At 52.1% G+C, this 25,271-nt stretch overlaps 1 protein-coding gene across 1 annotated transcript; it reads left to right on the top strand.

Annotated features, from left to right (window-relative positions):
- Positions 1 to 234: 234 nt before the first annotated feature.
- On the top strand, positions 235 to 25,013 carry MEGF9 (multiple EGF like domains 9). Its single transcript, XM_068414233.1, has 6 exons — positions 235 to 331; positions 939 to 1,140; positions 14,827 to 14,966; positions 18,465 to 18,608; positions 19,492 to 19,764; positions 24,450 to 25,013. Exons 1-6 carry the CDS (start codon positions 235 to 237, stop codon positions 24,902 to 24,904), a joined length of 1,311 nt encoding a protein of 436 aa, XP_068270334.1. The 3' UTR covers positions 24,905 to 25,013.
- Positions 25,014 to 25,271: the final 258 nt, after the last annotated feature.

Genomic DNA, 25,271 nt, shown 5'->3' with positions numbered 1-25,271 from the left:
TTAGCCATTGGAAGGGGCTGCCCAGGGAGGTGGTGGCGTCACCATCTCTGGAGGTGTTTAAGAAAAGCCTGGACATGGCACTTAGTGCCCTGGTCTAGTTGACAGGGTGGTGTCAGGGCAATGGCTGGACTCGATGATCCCAACCTGATTGATTCTGTGATTCTGTTTAAAGCCGTTTCCACGTGCTCAGCACTCCCCTGAGGACAGACTTTCAAGGGAGCTTGGGCTCCCGCCATGGCCCTGAGCGCCCGGGGCTGCTCCGGCTCCTGCTCGCGGGATGCTGCATCGGGCGCTGATCTCCGGGAGCGAGAGATGCTGGTGCCGGCTCATGGTGTAGGGGTGTTGTGTGTGTCCTGTGTCATAACGACCAGCCTGTCATTAGATGTTCCTAATGACACACAGGGAGGTGTTCCACTGGTGTGAAATGGAGGATCTGGAACTAGATAATCTTTAAGATCCCTTCCAACCCAAACCATTCTATGATTCTACAGCATTCTATGATCTTGTCATTAGTGATTTTGTCACCTGTTGCTTATTTATCCCAATATTTACAACAGCTCCTGGCGTCATGTAACTGGACAACCATGAGCTTGTAAATGTGTGTGAATATATACACACAGACATTATATACAGCTACATATATATGTATTTAAGTAGTTTATTTGTATTTAAGTAGTTATACCCATAGTCTTCCAGCTCTCTTTTGGAGAGAGATTTGAAACATGAACCACGGGGCTTCAAACCCCAGCGTGCTCCCAACATCTTTTTGTATCATCTCAACACTTTAAAGCAAATATCATCCGTACGGTGACGATGTTCCCAACCTGGGGTGGGCGAAGGGAGGGCAGCCGAGCTGGCGGTGACGCTGGCCCTGCCCAGGCTCCTGCTCGGTGACGTGCCTCCAGCACCCCGCTTTCAGCTTCTCTTTCCCCTCGCAGGACACCCGTGCAACTGCAGCGCCGTGGGGAGCAGCAGCGCGGCCGAATGCGACGGCACGACGGGGCAGTGCCCCTGCCTCGAGGGCTACGCGGGGCTGCGCTGCGAGGCCTGCGCCGAGGGCTTCCACCCGGAGCGGGGCAGCCGGCGGTGCCGTCCCTGCGCCTGCAGCCCCGCCGGCTCCAGCAGCGCCCGCTGTGACGAGTGAGTACCGGGGCGTTTGGCGGGGCGGGCTGCGCGCGGCGCTGGGGTTGGGGGTGTTTGGGGATTCGGGATGCAGAGCAGGGAAGAATGGATCTTGTCATCTGGTGCGAGTATTTTAAAAAAAAAAAGCAAAAAAAAGGCAGGAAGGAAGCTGGCCTTATAAAAATTCATGAAGCGTATTCTTGCTCTCGTTCAAGATCTGTGTTACAAAAATATCTGTTGCTGTGGCAAAAGCCTGGGGAGACCTTCTAGCACCTTCCAGTGCCTGAAGGGGCTACAGGAAAGCAGGAGAGGGGCTTTTCTACAAGGACATTGAGTGGTAGGACAAGGGGGAATGGTTTTAAACTGAAAGAGGGGAGATTGAGATGAGATCTGAGGAAGAAATTCTTTGCTGTGAGGGTGGTGAGACCCTGGCCCAGGCTGCCCAGAGAAGCTGTGGCTGCCCCCTCCCTGGCAGTGTTCAAGGCCAGGTTGGATGGGGCTTGGAGCAACCTGGTCTGGTGGAAGGTGTCCCTGCCCGTGGCAGGGGGTTGGAACTGGATGGTCTTTAAGGTCCCTTCCAACCCAAACCAGTCTGTGATTCTGTGATAACTTGCATTTCGAGTTGTACCGAAGACCCTCAGAAGCAGAACCTCCCCTCTAACGCCTTGTGCACCCGTCAGTCCCTGCCGTCCTGCCTGAGCTCGGGAGGGGAGTGGAGGAGCTTTGGAGAGGTTTGTTTTCCCAAGGGATATTCGTTACACCAGAGGCAAGCGAAGCTTTGTGCTCTGCCCGTGCTGAGCACCATGAAAGCAGCAGCAGCCCGGCAGAAGTGCGGGTCCTGCCTTGCCCAGCGTTTGACCCTGCTGCCTCCTCTCCTCTTCTGTGTCAGGAGAGTCGCTGTAGCTGATGCTTTGAGCTCTTGTATAATGAATGTGGTTGTTCTTTATTGCACCTCACCCACCCTCACCTTTCGCCTTTAAAAGCCAGCAAGCAATTATTTTTTTCCCACCTTCCGGTGATCTGTCAGTCATCAGAGGTTTGTTGCTGAGTTGAGGGGGTCACTTTATTCCCACAGATTTATTCTGGCTCCTGAGCAGCAGCCAGACCCTTTGGCTCCCCTGCTCGTAGGGCAGTGATGCAGGGGCTCTCCTTGGAGGAGACCCCCCCATCAAACCACCCTGCAGCAACTTCCAGCCTTCCTGGGCACCAGCGAGTCTGCAGCAAAGGCAGTTCCAGAGGGGCCTGCGAGGGAGGCGATACCAGCGTGCAGATGCTGGCATCAGCCTTGTTGTCTTTTAGGGCTTGGTCCAGGCTCAGCGTGTGTTGAACACCTGCACGTTCCTGCCGAGGCTGGGGCTGAGTCAGAATCGCAATGTTCTGCAGGGACATGCTGTTTGTAATTATTTTATACAATTTTTTTTCCCCAAACACCCAAACCCTCTGTTGATGTCCTTTCTTTTTGTTTCAATGCTGCGTTTTTCTGCTTGCATAAGCACTGAAAAATCAGAACTTAAAAGCAATGCTCCTGTTGACCGAAGTGACCTTCTTACTAAAAAAGGTGATTCTTGGGGGTGGAGACTGTACAGTTTTTCACTTGTTTTTTTTTTAATGGTTGTTTTAGGTATGGGAAGATGTGTCCTGAAGCATCAGGGTTTGACTCGGACTAGACAATCTGAGTTTGGTCAGATCTACTGGAAAGGCAGATTGGGCAGAAAGGCAGATGGGGCAAATCTTATCTTTGAGGGCTGGGAGAGGAGGGAGGTGCTACTGGAGCGACTGTGTTAACTGGGAGGGAGCGTTCTTGCCCCGACTCTGAGTCACCGGGCAGGGGGCAAAGCATGGACATGGGTGACGTCTCCCCACGTCTCGCTGCGTGGAGCCAGCCAAGAAATGTCCTTGGGAAGTTCAGGTGAGATGCTCCGAGTCGTGAAGGAGAATGAGGTTCATGCATGTAGTGAGCCATCACAGCCAGCCCCAGCGTGTACGGACCCAGCAGTGGCAGAGGACCTCCCCAGCTTCTCCTCTTCAGCACCATTTTACAGCCTTGAGGGACGTGGGGGATGCGGATCCTCGGGCATTTAGAAGAGAAAGCGTAGGGCAAAATATGGAGGACGACTTGGGGAGGAGGCCTGTTGTTAACAGAGATCGCTCTGTGTTTCTCTTCCCTGCGCAGTGGGGTTTGCTGCAGATGGAAATGACCTCGGGGTGTTTAAAAGAGGAAAATTAGGTCAGTTGCCTGTGGCGTAGGGCTGGGGGCATCAGCGTGGCTGCGAGACGGGCAGCCTCGTGCGTAGCAAAGTCCGTGGGAAAATGAAGTGGGATGCAAAGTCCGGCGGGGCAGGGGCACGGGCTGCGTCCTGCCTTGGGGTCTGGAGAGCCTCGGCGGCACCGCAAGGAGACGTGTGTGTGAATCCAGGAGTGAGGGTTTTGGCTCTTGTTCTGGCAATGCTGGGTCTGGAGCTCTGGGTTTGATGTCTACCTGCCGCCGAGTCCCTGGGTGGGTTGTGCGTGTCCCTCCGGGCAGTCCCTGCTGGGGATGAGGTTGCCCAACACCGGCAACCAGCTTCTGTTTCCTTGATGTTAAAAATACTGTAAGCTCTATTTATATTATTTTTCTTCTAAAGCACCAGCCCCACTCTAACTCGCACACGTTAATTCCTGTGTGCTGGCATAAGAAAAAAGCATCCGCTGTTGAGATGAGGCTCTGAGTAAAACAGCAGCGTCATTCTGGACTCTGACCCTTTTTGAGGGCGGCTGGTTTGAGAGGCTGAGCTCCTCGGGTACACAAAACATGCCTGATAGGTTGCAATCAGCTTGCCCAGGCTTTTGTAAAACTGCTTTTTAAAGCACCACCATATGATGATTTATTAGTATTATTTCTAGGCATGGTCCATGGCCGGCCAGATGGCACACCCAAGTACGTTGTTTAGTAACTAGACCTCAAATGCAGACTGTCAAATAAAAACAAAAAAAAATATCCCTTTCCTGAGGCAGACAGTTGATTTTGGGAGTGAACATTGACCTGACACTCTGTCGCTATGAATGGATTCCGCAGCCGCTAATCAAAGGTCTATTTTGGTGGTGTTTGAAATTCGATTATCTGGGGAGATCACACAGATCCCCCTCTGGGATGGCAGAGGATTTCTGTGCTCTGGTTTGGGCGGTTTGTTTGTGGGATGAAAAGCTGTGTGTGGTTGGAGCTGGAGGTTGCTGTGGGGCTGGATGCAATGCTGGGCTGCTCGGAGAGGGCTGACACGTCTCGCAAAGGGGGAATGTGCTGTCCCTGTCGCGGTAACGCCCAGAAACCTCAGATAAAACCACATTTCCCTGGGTTGGATGCTGTGTAGATGCTTGCTAAAGATAGCTGTGGCCTGGAAGTGTTCATAGTCCATAGAGGAAGGGTGGAGAGAGAAGCTGAAGCTTCAAGGGCCACGGTCAAGGTCATGGAGTAGTGGAGAATGAGGACGGTGACTCATGTGGGTGCATGGGCTGAGCTCCCACTGAAAGGTTGGGGATGGTGCCTGGGAGGGGAGGGTGCCTGGTGGTGGCCCCAGCTGATGGCAACATGGCCTCAGCTGAGAGCTGCCCCCGCCAGCTCCGTCTCTCTCACCATCTTTTGGGCACCTCGAGCTGAAAGCCGTGTCTGTCCTCCTCCGAGGGAGCAGGAATGTCCCTACCTGGTGGAGGAGGCAAAGGTGAAGGCGATGCTCCTGGAGAAGGTCCCCGCACCCAGGCTGCCCGGCCCACATCGCCCAGCCTTGCACCCCTGGGCATTTATTTTTCTTTTTTCTTTATGTGAGCAGAGTCCTCTGCCCAAACTCTTATCTCCCACTCCGTATGGCCGGGCAAGGAGCCAAGCCAGAGGCAGCTAAGGTGGTTTGAGGGGGACGGTGGTCTCCAGCCCCCCCCATCTGGGGCAGCGGTGGGAGTGCTGGGGCTCCTTGCAGACCCCTGCCCTCCGTGTCCTGCCGTGCCCCTCGTGTCCCCAGGTGACCCATGGCACGGCGGCTGCTCCCCACCGCAGCCCCGGGACGTGCTGGGGGGCTTCCCAGGCGAGAGGGAGGGGCTTTGGGTCAGGGGGTACGTGGAAATAATTTTCCGGTGCAAACCTGTCCTCTGGCTGGTTTATTTAGAGGCGCAGGGCTGCACGCAGGCAGAGCCCAGCCTGGAAGAGGCTCCGTGTGGTGCCTTCCTGGTGAGCAGGTTACAACTACTCTGCATTTTTCAGATTTATTTATTTTTCCCTCATTAGCAGCACTGGCCATCCCCACACTGGGCTGCAAACGTGGGCAGAAGCTGGCCAAGGGGAGCCCGGTGCATCCCAGCGCTCTGGGGCCACGACGGCTCATCTGCTGTGTGCTGGTGCGGGGCTCTCCTGCCCGTCCCTGCCCCTTGGCGTGGGGACGAGAGGTGACATTCCCCTGATTTACCCCTTGCAGGGCGTTCACTCGAGGTTTTCCTCGCCCAGCACGGAGGATGGTGTGGCTTTTCTCCCAAGCGTGGCCCTGCAGCCGCAGGGACAGCACGGTCAGCCCACGAGCAGCTGGTCCCTGGGTGCTCTGGCACCCCGCGATTTGGGGTGTGACTGGAGGAGCAGAGCTGGGAAGCAGAGAAGGTGCTCTGAGACGCTGCTGCCCAGCCAAAGGGGTCAGCCCTTGGTCCACTGTTTCCCTGGGAGGTTTTGTGTTTTAAACGAACTTAGCCTGGTTCTAGGGAGGACAAGGTGGTGCACCCTTCAACTCCTATTGTGCCGGTGCTAGTGGACAAGAGGAGAGCTGTGCCTGCTGTGGGGGGTTTAAGGATTGACATGTGGTTTAGCTAAACCTGGGTTAACCCTCTAAACCGGGTTAGGTTTTTCCAGCTCCCTTCAAAAGCTCTAAACTAAATGTACACAATATGCTACCGTTGTCCCTAATGAAAACAGATGCATGTTAAATCGGGGTCTGGGAATCAATTTAAGTTGCTCCCTCTGCCCGTGCCTCAGTTTCCCCGCAAGCAGAAGGGCGATGGGAAGCAGAGGCTCTGATGTGCTGCTCGGGGGCAGGTTTGCTCCATGTCCTGCGATGAAACGCAGTGCTCTGCTCCTCCTAACCACGCAGCCCTTCCTCACCGCTGGCTGGGAGACAGTGCTGCGTGTGAGCCTGGGTCGCGCACAGCTCATGCCGTGGGCTCGGCATAAGTCATCGTAGAGACAGCTCTTGTCACTCGTTTCCGCTTAAAAAAAAAAAAAGAAAGCTAAAGCTTGCAGAAAGTGTTAATTCAGGGACGTTTTGCCCCCTCAAGGGATCTCACGCTTCGTGTTGTATTGAAAGGAATTAAGGCAGAGCGTCCCCGAGAGCGTTGGTACGAGCTGTTCCCCGGAGCAGGGCTGCTGCGAGGCTGCAAGGGGGGTGCTGGCAGCTGGGCAGTCGCCGTCCCTCTGTGCCTTCTTTGTAGGGGGCTGCTCCTCGGAGAGGCTCATCTTGTGGCCCTGACTCCTATGGATTTGCAAGAGCGTGGCTGGTGAGAGGGGGGTCAGCAGCCCTGGACAATGGTCTTTGTTAGGCCTTTGAGCAAGGGCTGGGGTTTGGGAAGGAGCCTGGGGGTGCTGGGCAGGGAGAGACGCGCGTGGGGCTGGCAGAGGTGGTGGGATGTGAAAAGGTGCAAAGAGATCGTGGAGGGGGGAAGCGATGGGGAACATTGGTCCTGATGGCCTTGGGAAGCACCCGGGTGGGTCACAGACTGGACACACCCTGAGCACCGTGTGGTATGAAGCTCCATGTGGCAGGATTTGGGTTGTTTTTTTTATCAGAAAATGCAGATCCGTTGAAATACAAGGTTTTTGTGGAGCTTCTCCTGGGCAGGAAGGGTGCTCGTGGCAATGGTCTGAGATGTGAGAGACCTCATGTTCCCAGGGCTTCTGCCCATCCCAGCCACAGGAGGTTATTTGGGGGAAGGCGGTGGAGTTCTCATTTTGCATCCAAAAAAATCTTCATTTTTCTGTCTTTAGAGTGTCATCACACTTGTGAAATGTCTCTTCTTTGCCTGGGAACTGTATTTCCATCCTACTATACTTTAGCAGTCCAGTAAACCACATCGGGCACTGCTCCCTTAGGAGATAAGGCCTTGGGAGCCCAAGTCCTTAAGGACTTATTTAAAAAAAAAAAAAAAAAAAGAAAAACAAACACCCCCCACCACCTTTTTCCCTGTTTAAAAAGCCTGCTCTCCCTTTTATAGACAGGCTGAGCACGAGCAGAGGCTCATTATCTCCCAGTAACGCCTTGTCAGCATCACTGCAGAGAACAGATTTTTTTTTGTAGCGGAAATTGTTACATGTGGACGTCATAGAAGCAGAAGAATACCCCGTTAGAGCCTATTCTGTGTGCTGTCGAAATCTCTCTCCTGTTACACACTCTCATCCTTTACATCCGATCAGCTCTCCTCCTCTCTTCCCCCACAAGCAGGTAAATTGTCCCTGCACCTGTTTTACTTTGGTTGCAGACAGGGATGGGCAATGCACGAGTGACTGGACACAGCGGCAGGGAAAGGCAGATTGTTATCATCTCCCTACAATAATTGTGGCTGCTCAGAAATCCTGTTATTTTGTTGATTTTCCAGCAGCTTTTGCCGTTCTGGTGTTGTCTGTTGCAGACTTGTTGCTCTGGTGAACATTGACGGCCCTCAAAAAAATCTTGGCTCAACTTTTGAAGCTCTTGTGGCTAAATTCTTGTTTGGGGGAGGTGGTGCCCAGCCTGATTTCAGGCAGTGCTTGTGGCCCCTGCCTTTTTCTGCTGCCTGCGAGGAGGCATCAGTAGAGATCTGGGGGATGGAGGGACTACGTTGGGCAAAATTAGATAATAGGGTCATTAGCCATTGGAAGGGGCTGCCCAGGGAGGTGGTGGAGTCACCACCTCTGGAGGGGTTTAAGAAAAGACTGGACATGGCACTTAGTGCCCTGGTCTAGTTGACAGGGTGGTGTCAGGGCAATGGTTGGACTCGATGATCCCAGAGGGCTCTTCCAACCTGATTGATTCTGTGATTCTGTGAAAATTGGTGTGTCCAGTGGGGACCAGCCCCATCTCCCTGCCTTCCTGTCCTTTTCTTGCTTGGAGGTTGCCTGTCCCATCCCCATGTTGCCATGATCTCCAAGGGATGCTCTGGGAAGCCAGGAGCCGCTGTTTGGGGTTGAGATTTTGTGGTTAATTAGGGGTTGAGATTTTGTGGTTAATTAGTCTTCTGCTGCTTCTCCTCATGCCCAACCGTAGAGGATCCCATCCAACCTCGCTCTGCAGGGCCATCATGGTCTTCCCATTGCTTCCTCCCTCCCCAGCCACCGAGGGCTCGGCGGGTGATGCCGGGAGGGCACCCGGAGGAGGTGGCACAGCCCCGGGCTGGGGTCCCCCGGCTTTCCCAGCAGCGCGGGGGAGACGGGGCCGCGGAGGCGGCGGTGGCCAGACAAGGTGGCCCTTTGACATGTACAGAATGGCCTTTCAGAGCTGTGAAGTGTCGAGGGCTGCCACGCAAACAGGCGCCGTCCCCCGGCACAAAGCGAGGAATGCGGCGCACAAAGGCCCAGTGTTCGCCGCCATAAAGCCCCGCTTCTTCTGCCCTCCACAAAGGCGGCTCTGAGCGGGGTGGCGGGCGCGGGGCTCGGCCGTGGTCGCGCTGACCCTTCCACCAAAGCGTTCCGGCTGCCGGTGGCTTTGGTTTGAGCCAAGGGAGCGGCGAGGTGAACCCCAACCACGTGCTCCGTGGGGTTTGTTTCCTGCTCTCCGCTTCCCCACGTGCTGATGTTCAAATTAATTGACCTAAAGGAAGATCAACACGTGGGCTACGAGGGTTCTCGGTTTGCTCAGGGTGCGTGTGAACAGCGTTGGTTTTCCATGGAAGTGTCTTGGAGTGTTCAGCTTTCACATCTTAACTCTTCCACGTTGCCTAGAAGATGTAGGAGAGATTTATCCCCTGCCTGCTCTGAGGCATCACAGAAAATCAGCACAAAAGGAGCTGGGCTCGCTGGAGAAACGCACCACTTTTAGCCAAGTCTCTTCCAAATCCTCCTCATCCTTTTGTCTCACTCCATCACGGTGTGACAAAGCCTTTTTGGGAGGGTTGTTTTACAGATGCTTGTAGTTCAGCAACGCGTTTTTCCTCGTTCATACAGAGCACTGTCGCTGCTGTTCATGGTATCTGTTACAGGAACACCTCCGGGCCCTGCTGGGACGAGCCATGGGCATATCTGGAACTGTTGGAGCGAGTCCAGAGGAGGCCACGAAGATGCTCAGAGGGCTGGAGCCCCTCTGCTGTGGAGACAGGCTGAGAGAGTTGGGGCTGTTCAGCCTGGAGAAGAGAAGGCTCCGGGGAGACCTTCTAGCACCTTCCAGTACCTGAAGGGGCTACGGGAAAGCTGGAGAGGGGCTTTTTACAAGGGCACAGAGTGACAGGACAAGAGGGAACGGTTTTAAACTGAAAGAGGGGAGATTGAGATGAGATATTAGGAAGAAATTCTTTGCTGTGAGGGTGGTGAGACCCTGGCCCAGGTTGTCCAGAGAAGCTGTGGCTGCCCCCTCCCTGGCAGTGTTCAAGGCCAGGTTGGATGGGGCTTGGAGCAACCTGGTCTGGTGGAAGGTGTCCCTGCCTGTGACAGGGGGGTTGGAACTGGATGGTCTTTAAGGTCCCTTCCAACCCAAACCAGTCTGAGATTCTGTGATCTGTCCTCAGGGGTTTACAAGGCAGTGGCTGGGAGGGGACAGGGCAGCAGGCGAAGCTGGAGAAGCCGCCGTGTCGGAGAAGGGCTGGCTGTAGCCCTCACTCTCCTTTTTCCCACGGCAGTGTGGTCCCTCACCAGCTCTCCTGGGCATGGTCCTTGGAGGTGCTGTGGTACGAGGGGTGCGTACGTACGCTCTGTGCTTCAACATGACGATGGTAAATGTATTTGCCAAAGCTCTGCTTCAAAGCCAGGGGAGGTTTTGTGTGGCTCATCCACACGGTATGCCTTGGTTTCAGACCCATGGAAGCTCCCTCCTTCGCTGACTCTGCCCCAACATCTTACTGGTCTCATGTTTTAAAAATAAAGGCACAAAACCTTGGTGCTGGCTCTGCCTTGGTCAGGCAGCCCCTGGGCTCTCAATGGCCGCTGGGCACCCAGGTTTTTCTGGCAGCTGGGAAAACATTCAAAATGAATTTCTCCCTTCCCTCCTCCTTGGGAAGAAAGACGAAAATAACCGATTAGAGCTTGCTAAGGTTTTTCTGTTACACCATTAACAGTGCACAGCAGGCCCCCGAACAGCCCTTAGGCCATGGTCCTCCGTCCCGCCATCCATCCTGTGCCTGTCACGTCCCCGCTGACTGAGGGGTGTTTCTGTGGAGGAGGAGCGGAGACCCATCGCAGATGCAGCTGCCCGTTGTGATCTGTCTCAGATCACAGATATTTTAATGATTCTTTTTTTCCCCTTGTGATGAGGCTTTGAGCTCCCACACTGCCCCGTGCGGAGCGGTGCGGGGTAGGGCAGTGCCCGAGCTCCCAGCCGGAGCCCGTCCCATCACTGTGTCCTTCCGTGGCTGTCGGACCTGGCAGAAAATTACCTGCACGGTGCTCTGCAGCTCCAGGCCAGGCACGAGATGGGATTTTGGAGGTGTTCCCCGTTCTTTGTGCTCTGCTCCCAGGACACGTCCAAATGGGGTCAGCACTATCTGCAGTCCTCCTGTTTAACAGCAGCCAGAGTCATGCGCGGGGAGGGGGTCCCTGTTGTATCCCCATAACGTCTGTCACTGTGAAGCTTCATCCCTGTGTGAAATCCCACCACGGGGAACGTTTTGTTGCCATTAGTGGCACAAATCCCTTGGCGAGCGATGGGATTTCCTGCAGCCCCTGCCCGTTTCCCCTGGGGTGGAGTGGCAGGGGGCTGGGGGGGTGGAAGTGAAATCAGGCTGGCTTTTGCAGACGTATCTTGGGCTGTAGGCTGTTCCCCCTGGCCCAATATTTTGCTTTTATTTACAGCCCCCTCCCCAGTGTGTGCTGGCGTGCTGCTGCCCTGGGTGGCCGCATCCTGCCCGCCAGTGGATGCTGTCCAGCCCCTACTATTGCCCTGCAGGCGTCGAGACAGCAGCTCCTGGGGCATAACATGAAGCCCAAGGGCTGAGGACAATGAGATGCAGGAGCTCCTGCCTCGGGGGGTCCCCAGCCCGGCGTGTAGCCCTCGCCCCGGAGGGGATGGACCACTTGGTGTCGGGTCCACCTGGCCTGCCCCTGTCCCTCGCTGCCTGCTCCTTCTGCCAGGATCCCGTGTGCTGTTGATGTTTTTAATCGTTAGGAAACGTGTATAAAGTTGATGGATGATGTGGTGGTGATGTACACGACCTACGTGGTCTTTAAAGTAAGTATATTCGTAAAAATCTGGTAGAAACCAAGGCTGGCAGGAGACTTCTATTACTGGAAGCCTGGTTTTGTCCCAACACATCCTTCCATCAATTCTTTTGAGAGCTAAAAATTGGCTGGCTTTAGTGGAGTTAATAATCATCTGAAATGGAGTTGAGCAATTGATGTTGCTGCATCAAACTGTTTCCCTCCTCCCTTCCCCCTCCTTTCCCCCCACGTCCCCCAAAAAAGAAATTCCTGGCTTATACTCAAAATTCAGTTCAGTTCTCACTGTGCAAGTATTAAACTGTGGGTCTTTTCTTTCAAGTTTCTGGATTTTTATGGGCACAATCGGTCTGTTAACAGGACTTTTTTTTTTCTTTTTGTGGTTTCAATGCATTTATATCATTGACCTTTGCTTTAAAAAGTGTCTTGACAGTCTTTACTGGGCTGGAGCTATGAAAAGGAGTGTTGTAAGGGGGCTTTATTCTATGGAAGCAATGACCACAGGCAAAGCTTTATATTTGCTGAATGATTTAATTCTTGCACATGCAGAACTTGGCTCTGTGCCATGTGTAACGTTGAGAAGAGGGCTGCTTGAGAGGCATTAAACCCAAAGTTTCCAAAACCGTCTTTTTTTTTTTTTAAAAAAAAAAATAGCTTGCTTTCCTGTTATTTTTAAGCTAACGAGTAAAATCAAGGGATGCTGCGCTGAGCTCTAGCAGAGTCATTGGGGAAATAAAGCTCCTTTAAAGAAATGAAGTGGGAGTGTGGATGGAAGGGTGCCAGCCGGGAGGAAGAGGAGGGTGTCACTATGATAAAGGCTTGATCGAGGGACAAGAGAGAGTCAAATGGAGCACCCAGGTCTCTAGGAGGAAGCCTGGGGGGGTGAAGATTATACAGCTCTAGTGCTCGGTCCTGTAAAGTCCTACTCGTAGGGCACATGCCCAGAAGATGAGTTTTTCAGGCTAAATATCAGATCCCCCCCAAATTAGTTGCTTTTCCCTGCTTGGCTCTGCCCGTCCCCTGCCCGCTCACATGAGTAGCTGTCTGGTAGCGGTCAGAAGCAAATAAAAACAAACTGCTTTTTGTTTGCTCTTGTTTTAAACACTGTGACAACATTTGGATTGATGTTAGGTCTTGTGAAAAGCTCTTTAAAAGTCAAACATGCTGAGCTGCTTAACAGCATCCCTTTGAATACTGCATCTGCCTGCTGCAATTCCAGATAATGGTCTGGAGAGCGAGGAAACATCGTATTTCTTTTTCCTTCTTGTAATCAATCCATTAAATATGCCTGAAATTCCATATTCTGCAAGTATTTAATTGTGGAGCCACTTGGGCTGAGCTCCGTATTTTGGTGTACCTTTGAGTATTTCCTCTTCCTTTTGGCAAGCAAATGAACAACAGAAGTACTAAATTATGTTAATTTCGAACAGAAGCAATGTCTTCCCAGAACTACTGCAATCTACTGCATTTTAATTAAAAACAACCCATCAACAGTGCATCAAGCCAGTTGGAGCCTCAGCCTCTATTAGTTTTAATCAACAGATTTTTTTCTAGGGGCTTTTAGAAGCAAATCGTGCACTGCTTGCTCTTCCCAAGGAGGAGCGAGGGAGAACAATAGATGATCTTCCTGCAGGCTCACTGAACCCTGAAATACTGAATTGAAAAGGTGTGTGAATAGGGTGGAGGTTGTATAGGGGGAGAGCGAAGAGGAGGGTGCATCCAGCGGCGCGCAGGGGCTGACCGGGGCTGGCACCCGCCTCGTCCGCTGCAGCTGCAAATAAATCCATCTCCTGGAGGAGACCACATCGCGTTTCTTGGGTTGCTGTCCTGGCTCCCCTGTGCACCACGCAGGGGCTGAGGTTTCCTGCAGGTCGGCCCAGGGCTGTTGGAGATGCAGAGAGGCACTTCTGTGCTCTCTCGTCCTCGGCTCGGCCGTTAGCGGTTCCCACGCGCGCAGGTGGGACGAGCCGCGGCCGGCGGTCCCCGTGCCGGGGCGTGATGGGAAAGAGCATCTTATCCATCCCTGTGATTCCTCTGAGAGCTGAGCCTAAATGCTGCTCGTATATAAAGTTGCTTACAAAAGCGATAGGTTTGAAGCCTCTGCGTGGTGAGACTGGCATGGAAAGACGAAGGAATGAGGGTAACCCCTGCTTTTACAGCCCCCTGGTATTCGCTCCTGCCAGCTAACGCCAACACGCTTGGTTCTAGCCGTGCAGAGCTCCACCCGCCGCAGTGAGCCTCGGTGCCCGAGGGAACAGGCTCCTGCCTGGGGTTACCTACAGCGGAAACCGCTGGGGAAGGGAAAACCCTCCCCTGTCTTGCCCTGGCTCCACCTGGGGAGGAGAAGTCGAGTGGGAAGAAGGGTTTTGCCTAGGTGGCTGTGGGGATGCTGCATGGAAGGGAGAAGAGAAGGCTCTGGGGAGACCTTCTAGCACCTTCCAGTGCCTGAAGGGGCTACAGGAAAGCGGGAGAGGGACTTTTTACAAGGGCATGGAGTGACAGGACGAGGGGGAACGGTTTTAAACTGAAAGAGGGGAGATTGACATGAGATATGAGGAGGAAATTCTTTGCTGTGAGGGTGGTGAGACCCTGGCCCAGGTTGCCCAGAGAAGCTGTGGCTGCCCCCTCCCTGGCAGTGTTCAAGGCCAGGCTGGATGGGGCTTGGGGCAACCTGGTCTGGTGGAAGGTGTCCCTGCCTGTGGCAGGGGGTTGGAACTAGATGGTCTTTAAGGTCCTTTCCAACCCAAACCAGTCTGTGATTCTGTGATAAATGGGATCATGCAGGAGAAGTGGAGGGAGTGCAGGTGGCTGACGCCTGCCTGGGCTGAAAACCGAGCGAGACGCCTGAGCTGCTGCGCCGGGAAAGCAGGTGGTGAGCAGGGAATTGTCCACTCGCCCCAAAATCCCGGAGGTGCTGCTCAGCACCCATGGTGGGGAGGTGATTATCCACATGGATGCTCTGTTATCGTTCAGGTGTTATGATCACGGGTGTCCCAGTGTCCTGCAGGACCTGGGGCTGACGCAGGTGCTTGGTGAAGCTGGGACCGGAGAGGGGCCGTTGGAGCATCTGCTGGGGGCTGGTGCCTGGGAATGGATGGCTTTGGGCCAAGGCTTTCCAGAATGAGCGATGATCTCTGGTGCCCAGCTGGAAATGCTGTCAGGGCAGCTGGTTTTGCAGAGACTCGGCCTTTCTTGAACTCCTCGTCACTGTTTGGCAGTTGTTGCCCATGGGTTTCCCATCCCAGCAGGCATTTCTGCGCAGCGTTCCCCGCTCGGGAAGGGGAGGCCAAAACGCTGACCACAGGTTTGTACCTTGGATGCCTCCCAGCACATCCAGATTTCACTGTCGGTTTTTCTCTGCGCAGCTCTGGGAAATGCCAGTGTAAAGTTGGTGTCACGGGCCTGAAGTGTGACGGGTGCAGCGATGGGTACTACAGGTTTAACGACACCACCTGCGAGCCCTGCCAGTGCAACAACCACTCCAACACCTGCGACAGCTCGACAGGTAACTTTTCTCGTGTGACCGTGGTGGGTGCAGACTTTACCCGTCTCCTCTGTCTCTGGTTTCTGCCATTTTCATTCAGCAGACCTCCACTCTCATCCTCTTCATCTGCATCTTTATGTACCCAGAATCTTTACCTTAAAATCGAAATTAAAACGCAGGGCAAGGTTGGAGCTCGTCCTCTTTGCAAGGAAGTCAATAAAGGCTGCGTTATTTACCCCAGGCTGCAGTGCAGAGCCTTTATTTTGCAGTCTCTATTGGAAATCAGTGCTCTATTGTTCTCTGCACCTCCACAAATACACAACACGGGCTTTTAAGGAGCTTTTGTTTAAGTGCTGTTTACCTGGAAACACATACTGTACTGGCGCTGACGTAAGGTGACTGTTATTGCCACAGATAACGTGATTAGTGCTGGAAAAAACTGGCAGCACCTCATTTATATTGCCCACTTTTTATAAATTTGCCTTGTTCATTTTCCTTGATCGTTTCTTTGACTCTCACTCATACAGATGTTGATGGAGTGCGAATGGCGAAGCCCCCCTGCTTGAATAGCTTATGGGAGGGCAGGGGGGAAAACTAATTGCTTTCCCATCTCCCCTGAAAGGAGAGATCCCGGAGGAGCAATGTTACGTGACTGCCCGTGCAATCCCCACTTTAGCAACAAAACTCATGCTTCAAAATCCAAATTCTCATCAAAACTTCCAGGCTGAAATGCAATTTTGCAATATTTACCCAGGAGCTTAGAAAGGAGCAATAATTTCAAAAATGTTGCAGCGTTTTCTGCATAGCTGGCAGAGAGGCAGAGCTCATCAAACACGGTATTTCTGGGCAATTTCTGCCCCGGTGTCTGCTCGCTCGTGGCCTGGGTGTTTGCAGCAGAGGAGCGGGTGCCGCAGTGCTGGCTGTGCCCAGGCGATGCCCTGACCCTGCTCGGCAGAGAGGGTGTTTCTGGGGGTGGCAGGGGAGCGGCAGGCACCACATCTGCACTCCTTGAGGAGGAATTATTGCGTTCGTTCCTATACTGAACTTTATGTGCTTACGTCCTACTAATATTGCAAGATGTAAGATTGTACCTAAAGCTGGGCACACAGCAGCTGTGTTGCCGATTTGGAGCTGGGTGTGTGGGTTTTGTGAAGGAGTAAGATAATCTGCTCTTCCTTTTTCTCCCTCAATGTTCCCCCTGCTCTTGATTTAAAAAAAAAAAAAACCCAAACCCAGCGCAGACCTTGCCTCCGGGATGGGGCTGTTCAGGCAGCGCTTCTGTCCAGCGCTGACCATGGCACTGCTAAGAAAGACCCTCTTTTTGGTTAATGACCTATTGTTGACTTGACAAAAATCCCTTTTTTTTAAAAATTTTCCTCCATCTGCTTTATTTGCTGCCGGGGCTGGGGGAACCCAACCAAACCAGAACAGAGAACAGTCGATTAAAAATTAGATCTGACATCTAATAAGTAGCGCAGTGCCCTCAGCCTGCTCTAGAGACTGCACTTTGTGTGACCTCCCCAGCTCTACATCAGCTGTGGGTAGTCTTTGTCAAATTTTCAAGGTTTCTTTCATAGTGCTGCCGTACTTCGGGCTCCCTCTGCAGGCTCTGTGACCATCTCCACACGGCGTTGCTCTGGCCAGGAGGAATATTTAAAATTACTGGGCTGGGAACTGGGCAGCCAGAGCTCCCCAGGCGACAGCGCGTCCTTCGACACGACCCTTGTGTCTGTGCAATGAGTTTGGTTGCTTCTTCCCAGCTGGGGTACTGTGAGGTACCTGAGGGCATCAGCAGGATGGGAAATGCTATTAATTATTCAGGCTTTCCCCAGCGATACCTGATTGCAAGCCCATGCGTGCTTTGTGTGGCGGAGCAACTTGCTGACTCACTGGAGAGGCAGCCGCTCTGCAGGGCTGCTGTAGGTAAATGGGAGTAATTTCCGCTGGTGGGAAAGACATTGGTCCTGAAGTGACCAAGACTTGCAGCAAACGCAGGTGTGATTCCAGATTTATACCCCATTAATGCCTGCAGGGTGCAGTTCGAGGCACCCTTAGTGCTGATGGGGCAAACTGCCCTCCCACGAGCCGGTCTGTCCCAGGCGTCCCGCTGAAGCAGCTCATCAAGGTTTGCGACTCGAGAAACCAAGCCCCAGCACATAATTTTCCCCTCTAACCCTGACATCTCTCCCACAAAAACCACCGGCTCGTGTCTGACGAGCTGTTGGGTGAAGAGCAAACAGTGTGTGGGCGCTGACGCTGAGCAAGTGTCCTTAGTCATCAGGGTGCTGAATCAGCTTCCCGAGGGTTTTCCTCCTGCCCTTGCCGTGAGGGTCGGCTGCGGGGACACGCGGGGCTGGCTCAGGGATGCTCAGCTGCAGAGTCGTGGCTGTGGAAAGAGGAGAGAAGGAGCCATGCAGCGTGTTGGGCTCGCAAGGGAGCCAAACTGTTCCAATATTAATAAGAAAAGCTGCTGTGTTTTTTTTTAACAGTCAGCATTAACCTAATTCAGGATTTTTTGAGTGGTTAATGCTGATATGAGACTTTTCCATCGCCCCGCAGCACTGCTAGATGAGCTCAGTGAATCTCCTGTCTGTGCTTATATATGCAGGGAATAAACTGCTCCGTGCCGCCCTGGTTTGTTAGAAGGTGGCTGTTGCCTTTTCGGAGTCTTCTACACGGGATCTAATCAAATAAGCTCCCCTCAGGTCACTGCCACCTCGACAAGGAGCCTGCTCAATTACAGGATAGTCCTGTTGATGGATGGGCTCTTTGATAGAGGCTGAGTTTTTATAACTAGGGAGATTTTTCTTTCTCTGGTCACAATAGTATCAAAAGGCAATTCAGAGGGCCATTAGGACACAGCCTCTGCTACGACACGGCACATTGATTTTCTGATTCAGGGGCTACCCCAGGAAGGGGAGGGGTCTCACGTGAACCCCCAGTTCTCTGTTTCTCTGGGAAAGTCAGTAATTGCTGCTGCCTTGTGCCTGTGTCAAACGTTCCTCCTGTGATGGGGGGAGCTGGAGCCACGCTGGTGGGATGGAGCCATCTGCCTCCAAAGCAGGACGGTGGCACTTCCTTACCCCGACCACCAGCTCTGGGGGGTAGGAAGAGGCTGCACACAAAAAAGGGCAAAGACACAAACTGGAGGGACCCCTCGTGGGAGATTTGAAGCATCAAGATCCCGGCTCAGGGGCACGGATGCAAACCGAAGCCCCTTTCCTTGAGGAGCATTTAATATTGATAGCTTGTGTTTACCCTTCACTGACCTTTCAAAGCGATGAGCTGTGGGCCTCTCTGCTGGAGCTGCCTACTTTTTCACATTATATGTGTGTGTGTGGCAGCGGGGTACGACCATCAGAAGGTCATAAGAGGCCAGGATCATGTTTTGGCCTGAGGGCATCCAAAATCACCTGTGAGCTCTGATAATTGAGAGCGCTCCATGCAGATTCTTGCTCCAAATGTTCTGCTCCAGTTCCTGCCGCTGAAGGGTTGCTTGTGCTCCTGTCCCTGCCCCAGGCACCTGCCTGCACTGCCAGGAAAACACCGAGGGAGACCACTGCGAGCTCTGCAAGGAGGGCTTCTACAGAGGCGCCCATCCCACCCACGCCTGCCATCGCTGCCCGTGCTCCACCGTGGCATCAACCGGCACCTGTCGAATACGTAAGGCTTTTGTTTTGGTCTGATTCCTCAGATAATGAATGTAGATCTTAATGCATTTCAATTAAATCACCACTCGAAGTGCATCAGCCTAGTGAGGTGGTTTATAGCCCGTGAACCCCCCGTTCGTGGGAACCAGGGCACCTCGCTGGAAGCAGCCCCTGCCACGGTGCGTCCCTGGGGCTTGCGCTGCCTCTCGTGAGAGCAGCTGCGCAGCGGAGGGTGTCAGAAACACTTTGCCACGGGCTGCAGCCTGCTCTGAGGAACCTGCAGAGTTTTGTAGAGAGAAACTGCTGGCTGCCACAAGCCCAGTGGCAGCCAGGAGAGGTACAGGAGGTGCCCAGCAGTGCCGTGGAGCCATCTGTACCTCTTGGGAACATCTCCATGGGACTCCAAGCAGAGATTCCCCTATCTTCCTGCTCTATTTTGATGTAACCAAGAGAAGTCATAGCTGTAATAAACACATGTAAGACTTTTTTTTTGATGTTTCCTTGGTCAGTTTTGCAGTCAAGCCTCCTCTGGCTTCATACAGACCAAAAAGTTGCTGCAGATTGCTAACATCCCCGGCAGAGTTCCAGCTGTTTTCTGAAATTGTCTGTTTGAGATGGAAATGTTCAGGAGTGATAACCTGTTTGCTTAGCAACGTGCCGAGCATGCTCTGTGATGCTGGTACGAGGCATCAGAAAACCCCAAAGCTTTTTTTCTCCCTAGAAACAGGGTAACTGCTGCAGCTCCGAAGTTATATTTTCAGCTTATAATTTGAGATTGGTTAATACTCAGTGGCTGCTGACTTTTGTCCTAGTGACTCGTGGTCAGGTCCCACAGAGGGGGTGTTTCTCTGCAAGGGGCTGTGGCACATTCCTGGTTTGCTTTCTGTGTTCTTTAGAGCCTGGTGAAACCGCCCCAAGGTGTGACAAGTGCAAAACTGGGTACACCGGCCCCAACTGCAACCAGTGTGACAGCGGCTACTACAACTCTGACAGCATCTGCGTGAGATGTGAATGCAACGGGAACGTGGACCCGGCGCGGTCACCCAGCGTGTGCAAGCCGGACAGCGGGGAGTGCATCGGCTGCCTGTACCACACTGCTGGGTTTCACTGCGAGGAGTGTGAGGACGGCTACGTCCGAGACCCCGAGGGGGCCAACTGCACCAAGAAAGGTAAAACGTGCTCCTCAAATCAGCGTCGAAGCTCGCTGTGCGGCTCAGGTGGGCACAAGCTGCCTGAAGGCTGGGGAGGGCATACTGTTAATTGTTCTAATTGGTTTAGATTCATCTGGCCTCTGGTACAGGGAAGAAAACGAGACCTTTATAACATGTTGGTGCCTACTGGCCTTGAAATCTGTGGTTGAGAGTTAGCTCTGTGACCACCCTGATTCCCAGACTGTGGCAGGCACCTCTAGTGAACAAGCTGGAAAACAAAAACTATTTGCAGTGTATTTAAATGTAGGTTTTCCGATTTCTATTACACAGAATCACAGAATCAATCAGGTTGGAAGAGCCCTCTGGGATCATCGAGTCCAACCATTGCCCTGACACCACCCTGTCAACTAGACCAGGGCACTAAGTGCCATGTCCAGTCTTTTCTTAAAGACCTCCAGAGATGGTGACTCCACCACCTCCCTGGGCAGCCCGTTATTGCTTGACATACTTGATCTCTTAGTGCCCAGTGAATTGTCCTTATTGACTAGAATAACTAGTTGACTGGAATTGTCCTTATTGACTAGAAACGCCAGAATTTACTGGTGCCTGGGGGGTCTCTCGTCAGTCTTCAGTCCACATCCAAGACGCTGCTCTGGTACTTTGAGAGGCTACTGCACAGCAGAAGGACTTATAGTAAAATGAGAGAAAATGGTTCTGAAGTTTCTCCTTCAGTGGTTGTCAGGAGTAGGTCCACAAGGTGGATCTCCAGCTCCGTGCATGGAAACATTACAGGTGTTATGTCTTAGATAAGAGAACCCAGAGTTCAGGGAAGTATCTGGGCCCCAAATTCGTCCTTGTCACCAACAGCGATTTAATTCAGATCTTCCATTAGGAAGTAATGCGGTTTTCACTCCCATGCTGCTCTCTGGAGGTGTAATCATGGAGTCCTCCTCTGCACGGGGAGATGATCAATACAAAAAAGTTGAATGCTCATTAGCTGTAACTGTACAGTTCCAGGGCTGGAAATGGCACTTTGGCATCAGGTCATCCATTATCTCCCCCTGCACAGCTCTGTCGTTGTGCACAGAGCTCCATGACCTTGCTCCATTAAAATCTCTATGTGAGGCTTTGCTGGTATACGTGCAGTTTTCACCATTTGCTTTATTTCAATGACATTGTTACAGCCAATCCCTGGTGTGGGGAAAGACTGTCCCCTTTCAAAGGGACTGGGACATAGAATCACAGAATGGTTTGGGTTGGAAGGGACCTTAAAGACCATCTAGTTCCAACCCCCTGCCACGGGCAGGGACACCTTCCACCAGACCAGGTTGCTCCAAGCCCCATCCAACCTGGCCTTGAACACTGCCAGGGAGGGGGCAGCCACAGCTTCTCTGGGCAACCTGGGCCAGTGTCTCACCGCCCTCACAGGAAAGAATTTCTTCCTAATATCTCATCTAAATCTCCCCTCTTTCAGTTTAAAACCATTCCCCCTCGTCCTGTCACTCCATGCCCTTGTAAAAAGTCCCTCTCCTGCTTTCCTGTAGCCCCTTCAAGTGCTGGAAGGTGCTAGAAGGTCTCCCCAGAGCCTTCTCTTCTCCAGGCTGAACAGCCCCAACTCTCCCAGCCTGTCTCCAGAGCAGAGGGGCTCCAGCCCTCTGAGCATCTCCGTGGCCTCCTCTGGACTCGCTCCAACAGCTCCGTGTCCTTCTTGTGTTGGTGCCCCCAGAGCTGGACGCAGCACTGCAGGGGGGGTCTCAGGAGAGCGGAGCAGAGGGGCAGAATCCCCTCCCTCGCCCTGCTGGCCACGCTGCTGGGGATGCAGCCCAGGACACGGTTGGCTTTCTGGGCTGCCAGCACACGTTGCTGGCTCATGGTGAGCTTCTCATTAACCATCACCCCCAAGTCCTTCTCCTCAGGGCTGCTCTCAATCCGTCCTCCAACGGACATGCTCTTCTAGCTTTCCTGTTTCCTTGACACCTGTTTTTTCCCTTTCTTATTAAGCAATTAAGAAGTTTCTTCCCAGTTTCTTACACATAATTTGCCTAAAAATTGACATGCTGAGGTACTGTTGCACATTAAAACTAGTTTTAGGTTAAGATTTTCATAAACCACTAGTGCATTTGAGTGGCATGGTTTTGAGTGGCTTCTAGAGTGAAATCCTCACTCACCAGATCTGCAGATGAAACTGTTAGAGTTTGAGCCTGTATTTCAGTGGTTGTGGTTGATAAAAGACAGCAGATTTTGTACCAACCTCGAGTATCCACCGGGACTGTTTGGAGTCTTAAACCTGACCAAGAATTTGCTGCTTTCAAGGCTAACGGAGAGAATATTGAAAGGACGTGTGGGATGACTGAAGTCAGTGTGTGGGACCCCTGGGTGGATGGTGTTCCTGCTGTGATGGTGAGGCATAGGGACGCAGTGATGCAGCGTGGCACCGTGCCACCCAGCAGCCTTCCCCGAGAGCTGGCGCGTGGGCTGCTGGCTCCTGCCGGCGCTCGTTCATTGCGGGCGGCAGCAGCAGCTTTGCAGGGACTGTGTTCCAATCAAGCAGCTGGATGTGAGGCTCCTCACGTCAAAGCTGCCAAAGCAGCCCATTGAGCGAACAGCTGCCGCTCTCGGGGAGCTGCTTTAGGACATCTGGAGGGTTGGCACGGCCCGGCCGAGCAGAAAGAGGCATCACTGTACCACAGCCCAGAGCGACGGTCCGCGCTCAGAGCCCGGCACTGTTTCACCATGACGTTCCAGGAAATGTTTTCACCCGTGTGCCCCTTGCCAGCACTTAGCTGATGCTGACTCACAAATAAAGCCCAGAAAAGTCCTGTTTCCTTGCTGGTGAATCAGCCATTGTCTCTGTTCTGTTTTTTTCTAATTATAGCTACTGGCAGGGTTTGCCAAGAATTGAGTGTTGATGAAGGAATTTGGAAAGGATGACTGAATTCCTCGTGCCCTTCTCCCAAAGCTGTATCCAGGAACCTCTTACTCCTGTCATGTTGCTTCCTACTGCAAAATTCTGCCTGTTATCCCATAGAGAAATGCCTTCTGGCATTCAGCATCCCAAGTATCCTTCTCAACCTAAGGCAGGACCTGCAGAGAACAGAGGAGCTGCTGCAGGGAGGGACTCTGAGCAGGAGCCTAAATGAGGTGTGTGATGCCTCCTCCAAAGGAGTTTCTTTCTCCGTTGCCTGAACCAGGAACGTGACAGTCCAAAGTTAACTCGTGGGAGTTTCCCCGAGGGCCCGTGGCAGGAGACATGCTGAATATTTCCAGCTCCTGTTGCCATTGGAGATGCAACTTAGTGCAAAATCAGTCCTTCGGAAGTGACTCTCCTCTTCAGTCACAATTAGTAGACGTTCTCTTCAGGAGAGCTGGATCAATACAGCACAGCACCATCAGCTGTAATTGCTGCAGCTGTAAGTGGGTTTAAAATGAAGTTGCATTTCTGATAGCAGAAGGAGAAATGAAAGAGAGTGGAAAAGAGGGTGCAGAGAGTCCTGTGGAGCAATAGGTGTAGAGAACATTTTGGTTGATTGAGGCTTCAGCCTCTGGAGGGTTCCTGCTGCCTGGACTTGAGAATCTAAAATAGATCAGGTTATTCCTGTGAAGAAAACACTTTATTAGCTACATTTGCGAGCCTAATACTCAGGCTGTTATGGCGCTTTCTGAGGCCTGTAGCTCAACTGGTTTGAAGAAGGCGTAATGAATTTGCAACCCACTTATGAGATCTCCAGTGTTATCTTGGCGCTGACTCCTAGATCTGAGCAGGGAGTTATCCCACGGCTGCTGGAAGCAAGGGAGGTTCTGTTTTGTGCCTGGGAACAGGCTGCAGAGGAAGACAGAGCTTGTGGCACAGTCTGGTAGTTCCCATGTTCTCATCCTTCGTGTGCGGACGTATGCCAGCAGCTGAAACCAAAGCAGGATCCAAACTGGCTTCTGCTGTGTTCGAAGGCTTCGTAGGAACATTCACAGTCTTTTTTTGTTGTGATTCAGTTAACCTTCTGCTTCTGGTTATGCAGACTCGGGTTTTCCATGAGATCTGTGTGTGACTTCTTCATTCAGAAGCAGAACTGGGATTATTTTGCCCTTTTACATAAAGCAGTGTAACTATTGAAACCCATTGCTAAACACTGTGGCAGCAGAATACTCATGGTTCATTTTTTCATTTTTCATCTTCTTGTGCAGGTAAGGCAGAAATACCAATACTGTGAACATAATCCTGCACCTAGTGCACTAACTCTGAAAGGTTTAAGCTCCTGGAGTCACTGTGTCCTCCCAGCCTGACTGTGCAGCCCACGTAGACAACAAGTGAAACTCCACCTTCGTTAGGTTCAAAGTCCAGACTCTTGCTGAGCTTGGCAGAGCCCCGTTTTCGTGGGCTGAATATGAGCTGACTGGGTGGCTTGCTTTCATCATGAGCTCACGTATCTAACACTGAATCTTGGCTACTGCACATATCCATCCATCACCAGATTTTTCATAGGAATGCTGCAGTCAATGAGCACTTAGCATACAGAATTATTAAAAAAAAAAACCAAACAAACCCGACCCTGGCTAACCATTTGTGTAAACTATTTTGAAAAAATACCAGCTTTAACAGTGGCGACTTAATTGCCATAACAACTGTGATATAAATGTCAAATCTCTGATGTTTGTGTTTGATTCCAGCTTCTCATGTTTTTATTGATCATTTTTTATTTGTTTTGTAGAAGCCACTCTTGGCCCAGAAACAAGGGAGTTTACAACTTCTGCTCCAAATGCCAGCAAGGCAACATCATTTTCAACGGCAGTGATAAACAGTACGTTGTCACCAACAACTATACAGACTATATTTCCTCTAAGTTCCTCTGACAATAGCACCTCTGCTTTTGCAGATGTTTCATGGACTCAGTTTAACATCATTATTTTGACAGTTATCATCATTGTTGTGGTCCTGCTAATGGGCTTTGTAGGTGCTGTCTACATGTACCGTGAGTATCAAAACAGAAAACTTAACGCTCCTTTTTGGACCATTGAACTCAAAGAGGATAACATCAGCTTTAGCAGCTACCACGACAGCATACCCAACGCTGACGTCTCGGGGCTGCTGGAAGACGATGGGAATGAAGTGGCACCGAATGGACAGCTAACGCTGACGACTCCCATGCATAATTATAAAGCTTAGAAGAAGCAGCGATCCAGCGATTCCAAAGTTGGCTGAAAAAAGTTACAGGGCTTGTTGAAGGGGTATCCGGATCCGTGCCAAGGCTCCACGCAGAGGAGTTTGCTCTTCAGATACTCTTGTGCTGGGCATGCTGTAGCTTGCAGGTGAACAGAAAAAAAGTGTAGTACATCCGAATTTCAGGTAATGGGGTGGAATGCATTCAGTGTCCTGTTCTCCATAAAGATCCATAGAATTCACTGGTGTGAAAGACTTGATTATGCTGATCTTAAAATATTTTTTTTATGATGAGGTGGTGGGCTGGAGAAAGCAATACCCCAGGATTAATCAAAACCTACTTGATTTCCAGCCAACCTAACCCTTCTGTCTG

Source organism: Nyctibius grandis, chromosome 16 (genome assembly GCF_013368605.1).
Source record: "Nyctibius grandis isolate bNycGra1 chromosome 16, bNycGra1.pri, whole genome shotgun sequence".
NCBI classification, from domain to species: Eukaryota; Metazoa; Chordata; class Aves; order Nyctibiiformes; family Nyctibiidae; genus Nyctibius; species Nyctibius grandis.
Note: the sequence above shows the minus strand (reverse complement) of the source record. Positions and strands in the feature narration are given on the sequence as shown.